The sequence below is a fragment of the Hippocampus bargibanti genome, linkage group LG01, assembly GCF_051943395.1.
Source record: "Hippocampus bargibanti isolate YZ-2025 linkage group LG01, ASM5194339v1, whole genome shotgun sequence".
Classification (NCBI taxonomy): domain Eukaryota; kingdom Metazoa; phylum Chordata; class Actinopteri; order Syngnathiformes; family Syngnathidae; genus Hippocampus; species Hippocampus bargibanti.
This window is the reverse complement of record NC_142734.1, coordinates 35,952,125-35,967,446: the sequence shown is the minus strand read 5'-3', so window position 1 is coordinate 35,967,446 and position 15,322 is coordinate 35,952,125. Positions and strand designations below refer to the sequence as shown.

General features: G+C 38.7%; 2 protein-coding genes and 1 long non-coding RNA gene across 3 annotated transcripts; 1 reads left to right on the top strand and 2 right to left on the bottom strand.

Moving 5' to 3' along the window:
* Positions 1 to 108: 108 nt before the first annotated feature.
* Positions 109 to 5,976, bottom strand: LOC148904105 (troponin C, skeletal muscle-like). Its single transcript, XM_089014292.1, has 6 exons — positions 5,865 to 5,976; positions 3,516 to 3,567; positions 2,328 to 2,471; positions 1,826 to 1,940; positions 641 to 777; positions 109 to 533 (listed from the first exon to the last, which is right to left on the bottom strand). Exons 1-6 carry the CDS (start codon positions 5,865 to 5,867, stop codon positions 502 to 504), a joined length of 483 nt encoding a protein of 160 aa, XP_088870418.1. The 5' UTR covers positions 5,868 to 5,976; the 3' UTR covers positions 109 to 501.
* A 1,967-nt stretch (positions 5,977 to 7,943) lies between these two features.
* LOC148904103 (troponin C, skeletal muscle) lies at positions 7,944 to 12,896 on the bottom strand. Its single transcript, XM_089014278.1, has 6 exons — positions 12,748 to 12,896; positions 10,373 to 10,427; positions 10,144 to 10,287; positions 9,900 to 10,014; positions 9,016 to 9,152; positions 7,944 to 8,303 (listed from the first exon to the last, which is right to left on the bottom strand). Exons 1-6 carry the CDS (start codon positions 12,748 to 12,750, stop codon positions 8,272 to 8,274), a joined length of 486 nt encoding a protein of 161 aa, XP_088870404.1. The 5' UTR covers positions 12,751 to 12,896; the 3' UTR covers positions 7,944 to 8,271.
* Positions 9,162 to 9,821, top strand: LOC148904104 (uncharacterized). The gene is made up of 2 exons (XR_016117212.1): positions 9,162 to 9,383; positions 9,593 to 9,821. It is a non-coding gene; the product is annotated as an uncharacterized LOC148904104 (long non-coding RNA).
* Positions 12,897 to 15,322: the final 2,426 nt, after the last annotated feature.

The following is a 15,322-nucleotide window of genomic DNA, read 5'->3' as shown; positions in this document are numbered from 1 at the left end:
CACAAATTTAATGTTTGTAAGGCAAAAAGTTTGTTAGCTAAAGCATTCCTATAAGTGGAGTTATCACTGTCTTTCAGTGTATACGTTGATAACACGAATTGGACAAAGTGAAGAAACAATCGTATTTTATTGTTCTTCCCCAAACTGTTTTTATGACGAACTACAAGTGAGCCCGTTGTTAGTTCATTTATTCTTGTTGCTACTCAAGCAGGTAAATTCTTTATACTTTTGAATGAATTGGTCTAAGTAATAGGTTTTATCTGGTCTACATCTGCAGTAGAGCTTGAAGAAAAAGCGGCAGGGCAGCAAGGAGTCTGCGAATGAGATCAGCCGCAGTCCTCCTTTTCAGACTTGATAGAACATTCAGAAGCAGTCTTCATCTGCTTCAACCATGAAAGACCCTCCTCCGTCTTCACTTCACGGTCAGATGAATTTTGACTGAGCAAAGGTAGGATGTGGATTCACAGGGGTAAAGGGGAATGTCCACGAGTAGATCTGCTTTTACTGCACATTCTCCATCATCTTGAGGAATTCTGGTGAGCACAAGATAGCATGAGAGTCGGAACAGAACCTTCTCAGGGGGAGGGCTAATAGCTATCATTTGTATTCTTGACTACTCGAGTCATCGTTCTATATGTACCGTCAAAGTCCAGCATGCCGTCGCCGTTTTTGTCCCCATCCCTCAAAAGCTCATCAATTTCATCTTCTGTGATGGGCTCGCCGCTGCTGCGGATGATCAGCGAGAACTCCTCCCGGTCGATGTAGCCATCGGCGTTCCTGGACAAACACATCATTTGATTCCAAATGGATACCAAGAATTTAAATGTTAAAGAAGTTTAAAGGACAACCGACGCCATTTTTTTTTGTTTCCTAACTGACATCAGAAAAACGTTTCATAGCATCTAAAATAGCCAAAACACGCAGGATGATATTTTTAGTCAAATGCAAAACACCAATAAAAATGACTTCAAGCGTCCAAAATCTGCAAAAAAATTGAGCTGCGAATTGGGGATTTTCAGTAAGTCCCGCCCCCAGTTCGTGACGTCACCCTTGCCTTGCTCGAGAATCAAAACAATGGCTTCTGATTCTGAGAAGATGCTTTCTTGTTACTCATCCAGTTATGAATATGATTCAAATAGTTCTGAAGAGGAAAGCATACATGTTTGCAATTGATTGAAGGAGTCATCCCGTGTCATTTTGAGGCGTCAGGACTGTTGTGTAGCGTCCCCGAAAATGCACAAGATGGCACCCGAGCTCCGTTGGAAATGGGCTGATTTGTCTGCTGGGAATTTGTGTCAACTAGTATCAAATAGTAGTCTTGGTGCAACACACAAGGATTCACCATGGCGTTATTTATGTGTTTTCCTTCTAATTTCGCCATCAACACGACGTTTTCAGACCAAACAAAGTACCGCAAAATGCATTGTGTGTCGCTTTCTCGGTCAGGGGCGTTCCTTCCGTGACGTCACGTCAGGAATCGTCACCAACTCGAAAACAAGACTTCCTGAATATTCAGCGCGAGTCTTAAAACGTAAAATATCGCTATATGCCCTGGAGTTTTTGTAAAATATGCTCAGTAGAAGTCATTTGAAGTGATTTTACAAATTATCGACACAACTTGTCCGGAGGCCTCGGTTGTCCTTTAAAGTGAATGCCATATTCTTGCAAAAATGGCGGTGGTAGTGTGTATAGATGTGTACTAATAGATTCACGATAAAAATACTCAATCGGACAGTTATCCATATACACAGGGTGCCATTGAATTTTGCCACCTGTGATAAATACACAAATAAGCCGAAGCAGCCTTGTCACAGTGCACTCGTACTTGTCAAAAACACGGAAGCACTCCGCCAACTCTTCCTCGCTCTTGCCGGCCTGGTCCTCCTTGAGCAGTCTCACCATCATGACCAAGAACTCTTCGAAATCGATGGTTCCGCTACCTGTGTAAAAAGGGACATGCACAATTATGGACTAGAAAGGTCAAATCTAAAACTGAATCGTATCATCTTTAATGCTGCGTTGGATCCATGTTGTGTCACGTTGGAAGTTGAAAGGACTTCCTGCACGACCATTCAGTGTTTGTTTCACCCTGTCAAGTTTTGTTTAGTCTTGTCCTGGTTTTGTTTGATACTTTGGACCTTTTTATTCTGATGACTGTCAGGAATTTGAATGAATGAGTGTTTAAGGTCAAGGTGAGTTTAAACTTGCTGAATGACATCCTGATGATGGTCAGATGGTTTACTTGTACCAAAAAATAATTTCAGATGTAATTTTAAAATTCCCACATAATATTCACATACGTACATCCAAAGTTCTTATTTGCTCACCGTCTTCATCCACTTCCTCAATGATCTCATCCAGCTCCTCTCTTGTTGGGTTTTGTCCCAACATCCTCATCACGGTTCCCAACTCCTTGGTGCTAATGTCACCGCCTCCGTCGGTGTCGAACATATCGAAGGCGGCCTTGAACTCTGGAAAGAAAAGAAGATTCCACTGCATATAGCTATATTTTATGTTTTAAGACTGGCGCTGAATATTCAGGAAGTCTTGTTTTTGAGTTGGTGGTGATTCCTGACGTGACGTCACGGAGGGAACGCCCCTGACCGAGAAAGCGACACACAATGCATTTTGGGTACTTTGTTTGGTCTGAAAACTTCGTGTTGATGGCGAAATTAGAAGGAAAATACGTAAATAACGCGATTGTGAATTGTTGTGTGTTGCACCAAGACTACAATTTGATACTAGTTGACAAAAATTCCCAGCAGACAAATCAGCCCATTTCCAACAGAGCTTGTGCGCCATCATCAGCATTTTGTGGGTCACTACATTGCTGTCATTGACGGCTCGAATCGATATGGGAGGACTCCTTTAATCGATTGCAAACATGTATGCTTTCCTCTTCAGAACTATTTGAATCATATTCATAACAGAATGAGTAACAAGAAAGCATATTCTCCGATTCTGAAGCAATTGTTTTGATTCTCGAGCAAGGCAAGACGTCTTGGCGTGATGTCACAAACAAGGGGGCGGGACCTTCTGAAACTGGCCATTTCCCGTTTCATTTTGAAGTCGTTTTTGGACACTTGAAGTCATTTTTAATTAGTGTGGGTATTTTAGATGCTAGAGAATGTTTTTCTGATGTCAGTTAAGAAACAAAAAATGGTGTCGGTTGTCCTTTAAATATTCCTTTCAATATGAATCAATCAATGGAATTTCTTGATTGTAGTCATTATGCTCGATAGGCGATCCAAAGCCTTGTTACATTGCATGTTACACTATAGTCAAACTTCCTGGGTGACAACCTCGAATTTACAGTGTTGTCTTTTTACCTATGTGGATCTGTCCCACTTCCGGTTCCTGCCATCCTTTGTGTTATTTATGAGGCAGCAGATCCTGCGTCAGCCAATTAAAATCTAAGCTTGCAGGCACAAATATCTACCCAGTAACAAGTAGAGGGATAACCTTGTCATTTGACCAGCAATTTTATGTGAATCATGTTGTGTATTAGTGCTTACCAGCCAACATTTCGTCGCTCAAGTAGGAGCGAGCCTCTTGCTGCGCGTCAGTCTGCAAGCAAACATTCACACTTTCATCACTAGGAACTATATATTTTGACCATTGTTTCAATGTTTGCATGTCCAAGGTTTCTCTTGAAACACATTTTGGGACAGCGCATGCCCGGGGTTCTGATACTATATGTATTACGTCTGAGTAAGCTCTCAGTCGTACAGGAATGGTCCATCGATGAAAAGGTTTCTTCAGCCGTCATCTGTACAAATTTGAAGGTGTCGGACGTTTCGCTTCTTATCCAAGATGCTTCATCAGCGAACTAAAGTCTTACTGGTAGTATCGGCCCTATATATATATATATCCCTACTGTCCAGACACTGCTATGATAGGTCCCTGCTCTCAGGTTGGGGGAGCAGAGGACTACTCCCTGCGGCTCGACTGATTGCTTCTATTGTCCTGACTAACGACTGGCCTGATTGCCCTATTTGCCCTGGTATCACCTCATCAGCATAACTAATCCTATGTTGCCTAAGCAGTCTGTTGTACGAACGATCCAAATTGAACCTCACCCCACCATATCGGTTTAGTGAAGGATTTAGCTGTTTTATGAAAATGGCTTCTTTTACTCCCCTTTCAAACCATCCATGTTCTTTCGCTAAGATTTTAACTTCATTGTCGTCAAATGAGTGGTTGCTAGCTTTTAGGTGCATATGTACTGTCGATTGAGGCCCACTAGTATTATCCCTGCGATGTTGATAAAGTCTTTTTTGAGAGTTTGTTTAGTCTTCCCACTGTATTGCTCTTTGCAATTTTCATTCTTACAATGTATTAAATAAACTACATGACTTTGTTTTTCATTTGGCAGCCTATCTTTTGGATGCACTAATGTTTGCCGTAAAGTGTTTATCGGTTTGAAATAAGTAGGAATTTGAACCAGAGAGCAGGGACCTATCATAACAGAGTCCGGCACCGCCATGTCTGGACAATAGGGATATATATATAGGGCCGAAACTACCGGTAAGACTTTAGTTTGCTGACGAAGCTTCTTGGATAAGAAGCGAAACGTCCGACACCTTCAAAGAAGTACAGATGACGGCTGAAGAAACCTTTTCCTCGATATATGTAGAATATTGCACGTTTCTTCGTTTTTGTCAAACAACATTCTTCGCATCGCAGTGTGTGACAAGGAGCAGTGGCGGCATCTTTAAAAGGCCTGTTGTTGAGCTCGCTGTAAATTAACCCGGCTATTTCAGGCTCAACACATTAGGCTCGGCTCTATATGGCCTGCAGACATCCAATCCTGGGGAATTTGTCACTTAAGCGGAATCTGCACCTGAGCAGCTGCATGCTACCCCTGCGCCATTCCTGCCGCCTACCCAACAATTTCCAGACGCACTTTGGAAAGCCTTGTCATGATGTCACATGCATCAACAACTTTGCTGTCATCTGACAAACTGTTGATGTAATTCGTCGGTGGAATATTAAAAATAAAAGTGAAGATGGAATCCAATTAGCTTTCACAAAGAAGTGATAAGGATGAGGCAAGGAGGTATATTTGTTAACTTGAATTTCAGTCAAATTTGGTTCAGCCATTTGAAAAATTATAAAAGGTGATATGAAAGGGTTAGTTAGGCCATCATGATAACATTTCATTTTAAAAAGAGGTTATCCCAATAAATTAATTAATTAATTATTTAATTAATTAATTAATTAATTAATACATAAATAAAGACATAAATGAATACAGAAACGAATAAATAAATACATTAATTAATACGTTAATAAATACGTAAAGTCATAAATAAAAAAATAAACACATATATAAATACATAAATAAATAAATACATAAACGAATACATAAACGAATAAATAAATACATACATCCATAAAGTAATAGATAAATTAATATATTAATAAATACATAAAGTCATAAATAAATAAATAAATAAATAAACACATATATAAATACATAAATAAATAAATACATAAATGAATAAATAAATAAATACATATATAAAGTAATAAATAAATTAATATATTAAATACATAAAGTACTAAATAAATAAATACATAAATAAACACATATATAAATACATAAATAAATAAATACATACATAAATGAATACATAAATGAATGCATAAACGAATAAATAAATAAATAAATAAATAAAGTAATAAATAAATACATTAATACATTAATAAATACATAAAGTAATAAATAAATAAATAACTTGGAATGTCTATCGACCAACAATAATCGACTATATTTCACGCTTGGATAAAATAAGCCAATAGATATGACGGCCATGCCCTCCAGGCTCCTGGACAGGCCCTTGTGGAACGGTCTCTCTTACCATGATTGTGGATTAGCTTTCCCCCCCCTAGATATCCAAGGAAAAAAAAGCCCCAAAGGAGTAGTCAATCGCGTGTACCCCAACGGAGAGACTAGACGTCAAGTGAGGGTTCAGACACACTTTAAACCGCATGGCCAGGTCCCGCCCCGCCCCCCCGAGTTCCTACCATTCACCAGATATAGTCTCCTGAACTTTTAGGGTTCTTGGGGAACCGAGATAAGCCAATCACAATTTGGAGGGGAATGTTTCTTGAGGTGGAACTGCTTGAAAGTAGGAACTTTGCAGCGGTGGATGGATAATGAGCGGAAAATGCAACATGAAGGAGACAAATACAGTACAGTACAAACATGAACAAGACAAATGATACAAATGTGTTCCTCTGGAAGAATTTGAACTTTGGATCATTCTCGCACACTTATAACCGTTTAGCTGCCATCGGCCCATATCAATGACAAAATCATGGCATTGCTTCCGTCACCTACTTTGTTATGAGGAGCCTCCTCAGAGAAGACTAAAATTTATCAATACCAAACTACACAAAACACCTGCAATGACAACAGCGAATCTGGCGGTTTCCTTTATTGGGCCTCCTACTCGCTGGCTTGTTTGTTTTCAGCTGAATTTGTTTGTCCAATTGTTATATTGACTAAAATAGGTTTTCGGGTGAGGTTCTATGGCCCTGGGGTTGCCGCAAGTTCTAGAAACAACCTTGGCCCGTACAACCAAATAAATTGATTCTATACAGCAAATATTTTTTTAGAGCAACAAACGTGGATGCAAAACGCAAAGATTTGAGGCATGCATCCGTGCTTAGTCATATTACATCATTTTATGATGTAAACAGTCAGACAACCCCCAACCCTGTTGGCCTCGTGTTGCAGTTTTAAAAACCAGTTTGCTAACATTAGCATGACGTCAACCGCCGTAAGGTTCATTGTGGTAATTATGATCAATATTTTCCAGTCAGGGTGTGACATTCAAGACCAGTAGAAGAACACACTGAGGTTGGCAGTCACACCCTGCCTCTGCCAAACCCCTTCTCATAACTCACCGCCACGCTCCACCTATACATCTTCAACTGAGCTTTTAATAGCAAGGAGGGAAGTGGGGCAATGTCGTACCATCCCAGCAGGTACGTGGTATCAATTTGACACCAATTTAATGTTGAAAAAAAATGATTTTGTCATATAATTGACAATAAATTCCCATTGGAAGTGGTTAATACATCATATTATATCACACACATACACAATCAGACTGCCATGCATGTTTTTTTTGTATTTATAAGCGACTTTCAAATGTGAACGCTGGCGCGTGTGGCTGCCGCTGCTCACCCACGGAAAAAAAATATCCTGTGACTGTAAAGTGTCCTTGACAGTTTTGAAAGGGGCTGATAAATGAAATGTATTATTATTATCTGCACCATCTGATGCGGCACATACAAATTGCTCAAAAAATTACATTGTGCAGTTTAAGTGTTCCCTTGATTATTTTTTTGCTGAATATGAAGTCATTTTTTAACATTTATTATTATTTATTTTAAATTAATTATATTTTTTAATTTTTGTTTATTTTTATTTTATTTTTTTTAATTGTTTTTTATCTTCAGCTGTATTATTTTCATTTTTATTTTTATTTTTATTTTTATTTTTATTTTTATTTTTATTTATTTATTTATTTGACATATTTATTTATTTATTTATTTATTTATTTTAGACATAGTTTCTGCAGATGCTCAAATATGTTATATTTTATAAGTCACGGATTAAGTACAATGGAATTATTTAAAAAAAAACATTATCAAAAGTCAAAGTCAAAGTCAGCTTTATTGTCAAATATGCTAATATTTATATTAGCATATATATATATATATAGCATATATTATTTATATTTATATATTTATATTATCAGAAAAAAGTAAAATTTAATTCCATGGTTAGAAATAAGACGGACCAACTAACATTATTATGTTCACCAACAAGGGATGCGTTTTAATCTTTAATTTACTGTTTTTTTTAACGGCTTGAATGACTTCTATTGAGCACAATACAAATAAGTGGAGAAATCATTTTGCAACCATTGAGAAAAAGGTTGGTTTATTTCAGAAGACGAGACAGGATTGGCTCATGAAGGAGGAGTTGGATGATTTGATGAGAATACTTGGTGTCGCATGTCAGGAGGAGCAGCAGCTGCCAAGCAAAGGACAGCTGAGAACCGGGCTGCAGGAAAGTGTCTTCGTCTTAAAAGGGCTAGGCTAGAGGGATATTTTTAGACCTTCTCGCCAGACCTTAGGACTTCATATGCACAGTTGAAGGTATTCAACCCCGAAACAAAATGATGCCAATTAAAAATCCAGTGATCTGATTTTTAGGAGCAAGAAAAAAACGGTCACCAGGGAATGTGATCTTTACTGGACATTCTCCATCATCTTCAAAAACTCTGTAAAGAAAAAAAAAGCATGTGTTAATCCATAATGCTGCAATGTAAAAGAGGTTTCCTCAAAGACGCCAAAATGAAGAATGGTCATAGTTATCAAAGGCACCAATTTAATAAAACAGTACAGATTTGTCAAATAGATGTCAACGCAAGCAAAAGACAGGGATTTTCAAAATTGGGAATGCAGCCCAAATTTATATGTTAAAGGACAACCGACACCATTTTTTTGGTTTCCTAACTGACATCAGAAAAACGTTTTATAGCATCTAAAATACTCAAAACACGCAGGCTGATATTTTTAGTCAAATGAAAAACACCAATATAAATGACTTAAAGTGTCCAAAATCGACTTCAAAATGAAACCGGAAATGGCCAGTTTCAGAAGGTCCCGCCCCCTTGTTGGTGACGTCACGGCAGGACATCTTGCCTTGCTGGAGAATGAAAACAATGGCTTCAGATTGGGAGAAGATGCTTTCTTGTTACTCATACAGTTATGAATTTGATTCAAATAGTTCTTCAATATTCAAATAGTAACAGTTTGCAATCGATTAAAGAAGTTCTTCCGTGTCATTTTGAGGCGTCTGGAATGCAATGTAGCGTCCCAGAAAATGCACAAGATGGCGCCCAAGCTCCTTTGGAAGTGGGCTGATTTGTCTGCTAGGAATTTGTGTGTGTAGCTAGCTATAAATCTCTACTTCTGTTGCATCTAACTTACCATCGAAATCAATCTTTCCGTCCTTGTTATTGTCAGATTCGCCAAACATCTCATCAATGTCTTCCTCTGTGACAGGCTCTCCGGTCATGTGCAGAATGTCTCCAAACTCTTCTCGGTCGATGAATCCATCTCCGTTCCTGATGGTAGAAAATAAGCATTGTAGTATTTTTTTGCATTGATTGTCATCTTGTAGCATTTCTCTTGATTGCACTGCTTTTTTATGAGCTCACGACATCTCAATGAACTACATTGTGTAGAAACTTCAACGTTTCAGTTCATTTCCTCATTTTATCAACCATGTCATCGACACGCACATTATGCCACGAAGTCCCGCCCATAGTTCTCAAAGCTACTTGGACAAGTCTATGGTGAGTCGCATTTGTAAAATCCTCTGGATTAACTCGCATTTTCATGACAATATCTTATTTTGTTTTCCCTTTTGTACTGTCTAGTGTATCTAATTAGTCCACTTGATTCCTTTCTAGTCCAGATTACTTTTTGTGTCATTATTTAATTCAAGTTTTGTCGAGTGGAACTTTGAAGCTGTTGTGCTTCATAGTGTTTTTCTGTTGCGTAGTTGTTCACAAGATGAAACCCATGCGACTTCACCCATCCCTTCCGCCATACTGTGTTGCAGGTAATGATTGTTTCATTTTGTTTTTATTGTATAGCATTTTGTTTCTTGTGTCGTGTTTAATTTGGCCGTGAGTGTTAGTGGCGTGTCGAACTGTGCCGCCATTTTACAGCGCAGCGCGTCTTTGCGCCGACGTCACGCATGTGATGCGTTCAGGGACATCATGTAAATATCCACGCGTCTGGTATTAATAAGACGGCAGCAATGTGGAGCTCAAGACAGTCACTGTTGTGACACCCGTCACACCTACTTGTCAAAAATACGGAAGCATTCAGAGAGCTCCTCTTCACTCTTCCCCGCCTGGTCCTCCTTTAACTGTTGCACCATCATGACCAAGAACTCCTCAAAGTCAATGGTACCGCTGCCTGGGGAGAGGATGTAAGAAACCGAGGGTGAGGGAAGTTTACAAGCTCGGATCCAGATCATCTCACAGCACGTAACGGATCAACAAATTGAAATATCAACGGAAAGCGAGTCACAATTTAATTGCTCACCGTCCTCATCTACTTCCTCAATGATGGCATCCAGTTCTTCCCTGGAGGGGTTTTGTCCCAACATCCTCATCACGGTGCCCAGCTCTTTGGTGCTAATGTCACCGCCGCCATCAGTGTCAAACATGTCGAAGGCGGCCTTGAACTCTAGACACAAAACAAAATGGTGTCGAAAAGGGAGATTTCAGCTTTAAATATTGCGTCCATACTCAGTACTCAGGCATAGACTTACCTGCAATCATCTCCTCAGTGAGGAAGGAGCGGGCGTCACTTTGAGCGTCAGTGGGCTTTTAAGAAAAAAAGGCAAACGAGTTAATATGTAAAGAAAAAACTCACAACATATTGACTGGAAAGAAGCATTATAGCAAATTGCATATAAACGGACAGTATTTTACTGTCTATCAGCAGTGATCAAACTTTTTACACAATATTTAAACCTGAAAAAAAATGTGTCTTATGCCACTACCACAAATTTCAATCGCGCAGTAGATTGAGATTGTCGTCAAAATGAAACAGATTTCATGTTTGTACAGAAAAGTTCAATCGAACTGAACTACGATTTGGTAATTCTTTCCTCGACCACTAGAGGGAGTTTGTGTTCCATGCGTTTTATGAGTAGAAAACTAGATAATCATTTACATTTATACAGTGGGAAAGCTAATAAATAATAATAATACAGTATAATGAAACACAAGCAGGCAACACTGAACTGCTGGTTAGCATTCCTCCCATATAATTTTGAGGTTTGAATCTTGCTGTTCCTCCATGTTCAGAACAACACAATTGAAGAACGCCATTTTGTCATTTGTCCATGGAGGCAATTTGATTTTCATTTCTGACGATGTGACGAGTTGAAAGGTACTACCAACCCCTCTTCCAAACAGTTTTTGGGGAAACAATCGTCTTCATCAGTGGCCTCATGAGTTAGCTTAAGCATCAACAATAGAAAAAGAAAAAAAAAACAAGTCTGCACCATAGGAATGACTTATCATTCACTCAAATAGATTTCTAACATCATCAGACAGTTATGTAAACAATGTGTGCTAACAATATCAGCCTTGCATGTGCTCTCAAAGGGTGTTAGGCAGTATTACCGCTAATTTTTTTCCACATGCTTTAGAAGTCAGGTTGGTATCGAGTCATATTCATGTCGCTTTATCACAATTATTAGTATTGAAAATACCATATTATTAACAATATTTGGATCATGACCTTCCAAAAATGCGATAAAACCATCATTTAAAACTCAATTTTGATAATCATGCCATTCATTGTGTACATACTCTATTAACTTTTGACGAATGTGTTCATAGTGAGAAAATAATGTTTTAACTGGGTTAAATTAATGCAAAATAGATGTTTTTCTCTCTCTGAATAATCAAAATTGCATTTTGGAAAATAGTTTTTCATGTGTACAAACATATTTTGACAAAAATTCTGAAATAAGAATTTCTATTAATTTATGTTAAGTGAAAGTTGCCTTTTTTAAACAACATAAAAGAGATTAGAATGGATAAATGGAGAGAAATGTCAACAAGAACCGAGGAAGACCAGGTGGAACCAAGAAGTCCTATACCTCCCTGGAACATACACTGAACACGGATGCATATAAATAATTTTACAGATATAACCACGTCAGATCCGAAGGAAATGTTGGAAAAGATGGACAACGCCCACAGGATAATTAGATGTCATGTTTTTGCCTTGATCAAGATGTCCACTATAACTGATATGAGCCAAATGCTTAACTATGTGCGGACATTTTAATCGGAAGCTCATTGAAACATTCAGAAAAAATATATATTTTAATGAGTTGAAGTTATTTGAACTAGGAAAGAAAATTATATATTAAAGTCTGAACTTTGCTCTGCTCATATATTATACATATAAACGTCACACTTTCATTTGAGATCTTTGACAAATTACATTGCCAATGTACAAAATAGGCCTCTATGGAACACTTTATGGAAAACGTGTTCATATTCCTGCGCTTAGAAATATAATTGACAGAATTGATAAAAAAAAAAAGCTACTTTTATCATGAGGAAAATGAACTGTCGACGTTTGACTCTCTTGTGGCTCTGCATGCATGGATCATCTTCAGTATCGTCGCATGTGGTCACGCACACAAATCCTTGAGGCTCAGCTATTTTTAAAACGAGACTTGAGGAAGGATTTGAGGAGGATTTTTTTTGTCAAGGTGAACATCCTAAATTAGGACACTCGCAAAAGGTCTGTCTCAATTTACTCATCTGTGTGTGTGAGACGCTATCTTTAGTGCGGCTGGCTTAAATGTAAATATCCTTTAGATCGGGTTTAGATTCCATATAGCACCATGTAAAAAAACCAGATGAAAACCTCACAGAGGAGAGCAAAAGTTAGCAGTGATTTTTGGATGACAAATGGCGGCCGTCACCATCGTCTTCCTACAATAAGTTTTCTGAAAGAAAAAAAAATCAGAAATTCTCTCTCTGAGCATGTCCTCTGACTCAGAGTGTTATCCATCTCCATCTTTGCTCATCTTTCCTGTATCCTCTCCGGGTGAGAGCCAAAATCCTCAACACCAACAAGAGAGAAAAGGCCCAAAATGCTCACTCAAGTTCTTACCATGGTGACCAGCTGTTGTGCAAACAAGCACCGCCAAAAAAACAGTTGACTGGCTGAAAAAAAAGGATGTGTCCTTGCTCCACGGGTGGGATAGAGGAGTCCCTGTGTCCCCCCTCACTCACATAAGTACCCTCGCATCCTGTCAAACTTTCACTGAAAATGACCAGGATTGGACCGGAGGCGGCCAATCAAATTCGTAGGTGCCGTTTTACAATCTCTTGATGGACGTCCCCATGTGTCCAATCCCATCCCTCCATATTTAGACAGCAGATCATCTCTGTGACATTGATTTAAAAGAAAAAAAGAAAAGATGGTGCATCAGTCAAGTCGAGGTTATTTTGGCACAGGATCAACTGGGCACTTTACTGCAGATGAACCTGTGACGTCACACTTCAGATTAATGCCTGCCTAAGGACAACGACACCATTTTTTGACGACACCTACCGTGATGTCACGGTAGGTATCGTCACTGACCGAGAAAGCGACACACAATGCATTTTGGGTACTTTGTTTTGTCTGAAAACTTCGTGTTGATGGCGAAATTAGAAGAAAAACACATAAATAACGAGATGGTGAATCGTTGTGTGTTGCACCAAGACTATAATTTGATACTAGTTGACAAAAATTCCCAGCAGATAAATCAGCTCATTTCCAACGGAGCTTGGGCGCCATCTTCTGCATTTTCTGGGACGCTACATTGGAGTCCTGATGCCTCAAAATGACCCCGAAGAACTTCTTCAATCGATTGCAAACATGTATGCTTTCCTCTTCAGAACTATTTGAATCATATTCATATCTGGATGAGTAACAAGAAAGCATATTCTCCCAATCTGAAGCCATTGTTTTGATTTTAGAGCAAGGCAAGACGTCCTGGTGTGACGTCACGAACAAGGGGGCAGGACCTTCTGAAACTGAAACTTTCTGAGATCATTTTGAAGTAGTTTTGGGAGACTAAGTGATTTTTATTGGTGTTTTTCATTTGACTAAAAATATCAGCCTGCGTGTTTCGGGTATTTTAGATGCTATAAAACGTTTTCATGATGTCAGTTAGGAAACAAAAAAATGGTGTCGGTTGTCCTTTAAGTACATGTAACCGCCATTTTTGCATCCACGTCCCTTAGCAGCCATAGTTATTGTATGTCTTCTATCGGAAGGGAGTACCGGTTAGGTCTTTCTCTTCTCTGTGTATTTTGATCCACCCGCTTCCCTCTTTCCAGCTGACTTCCATCTCCTCTCCTCAGTCATCACCCCGAGCACTTTCCACGCTGTTCAATTTATGTGCCCCCCCCCCCCCCCCCATAGATTGACCAACTGACAGCAACAGCTGATGTCAACATTCTCTTCCTTCCACTTTCCCTACTGCCGACAGGAAACTGTTGTTAAAAACGAACGAGGACGTGTAAAATGTTTCCCAGAGAAATACAAATAAGAGAAGTAAGAAGTCTTTTTTTTGTGTGTGAGAATTTTTGGTCATCTTTCCCCGTCTCATTACGCCTTCCCTTGATCCTTTCTATTTCCGGACATTGGCCCACTCCCCACGAGGGGAGCAGCTGAGGCTTCTGTAAAAACACAACTCTAAATAAGGTGGAAGATATGCTTGCATCGCTGTCTGGCGAAGAGCCCATGGCCAAGCTGTGTAGTCTGCAATTAATATGCGTGGTTTTAAAAGGTGGAGGTAAGAAAACACAACCACGGGGTGTACATATATACGAACGCAGCATGAGAACAATCAAACTCACAATGACGTCGTAAATGATTAAAAGTGGGAAGGATATCCATCTTTTTTTCCTGAGGGAAAAGGAGTCCCTTTATGTCAAATGACATAATTATTTGAGCAAACCACTGGAGTCGAAGTCACAATTTTTGAGGAAATATGGTCACTGTGATTTTTTTGTTTCATTTTCACATATTGAGAGGTAAACAATTAATGAGGAAAAGCAACATAGCCAAGAACAAGACCGTTTTTATTCATTTTCCCCCACAAACTATTTGTTAACCACCCCCGATCGCTTCTCGTGTTGGTGCAATGCTCTAAATTGCCAGAGGAGGTCGCCAAAGTCCCACTTATACAGGAACCGTCAAGGTAATACAGTACAGTGTTGATATGTTTTTATATGCCCATATTTATACATTATGATAGTAAAAATTGTACAGTTGATTGATTGAAATACAGTGAAACCATTTCAGTGTCCATATAGTATATAATATATTGGTTCTATTCAATTAAACAACAGATGTCAGGTTAATTGAAATCAATTACTTGTTATGTACAAAAATACATGTTAGATTCAGTAAAGACTCAATTTCTATGTTTATGAACACTACAATTTTGACTATTAAATGTATTCATCTTGAGAATTGTCTTCAATGATGTCAAAAACAGGTGCAGGTCATGAGTGTGTCAGCGCCTTAGGGCTTAAGGTAATGATGCAATATCTCAACTCTCAGGAAAGTGTTGCTTTTTTGTACACAGTGATACCTCGGTTTACGAACCCCTTGGCTTACAAACATTTTGGTTAACGAACGTTACGTTTATGAAAATTTTACCTTGGCATACGAACTTTACCTTGGCACA

Coding starts and splice junctions, on each gene's coding strand:
- LOC148904105 (XM_089014292.1), bottom strand. Junction 2,472..3,515: donor GAGCGACGAAATGTTGGCTG/GTAAGCACTAAT, acceptor TTTTCTTTCCAG/AGTTCAAGGCCGCCTTCGAT. Junction 1,941..2,327: donor TGAGGAAGTGGATGAAGACG/GTGAGCAAATAA, acceptor CTTTTTACACAG/GTAGCGGAACCATCGATTTC.
- LOC148904103 (XM_089014278.1), bottom strand. Junction 10,015..10,143: donor TGAGGAAGTAGATGAGGACG/GTGAGCAATTAA, acceptor TCCTCTCCCCAG/GCAGCGGTACCATTGACTTT. Junction 8,304..9,015: donor CGGAAAGATTGATTTCGATG/GTAAGTTAGATG, acceptor TTTTCTTTACAG/AGTTTTTGAAGATGATGGAG.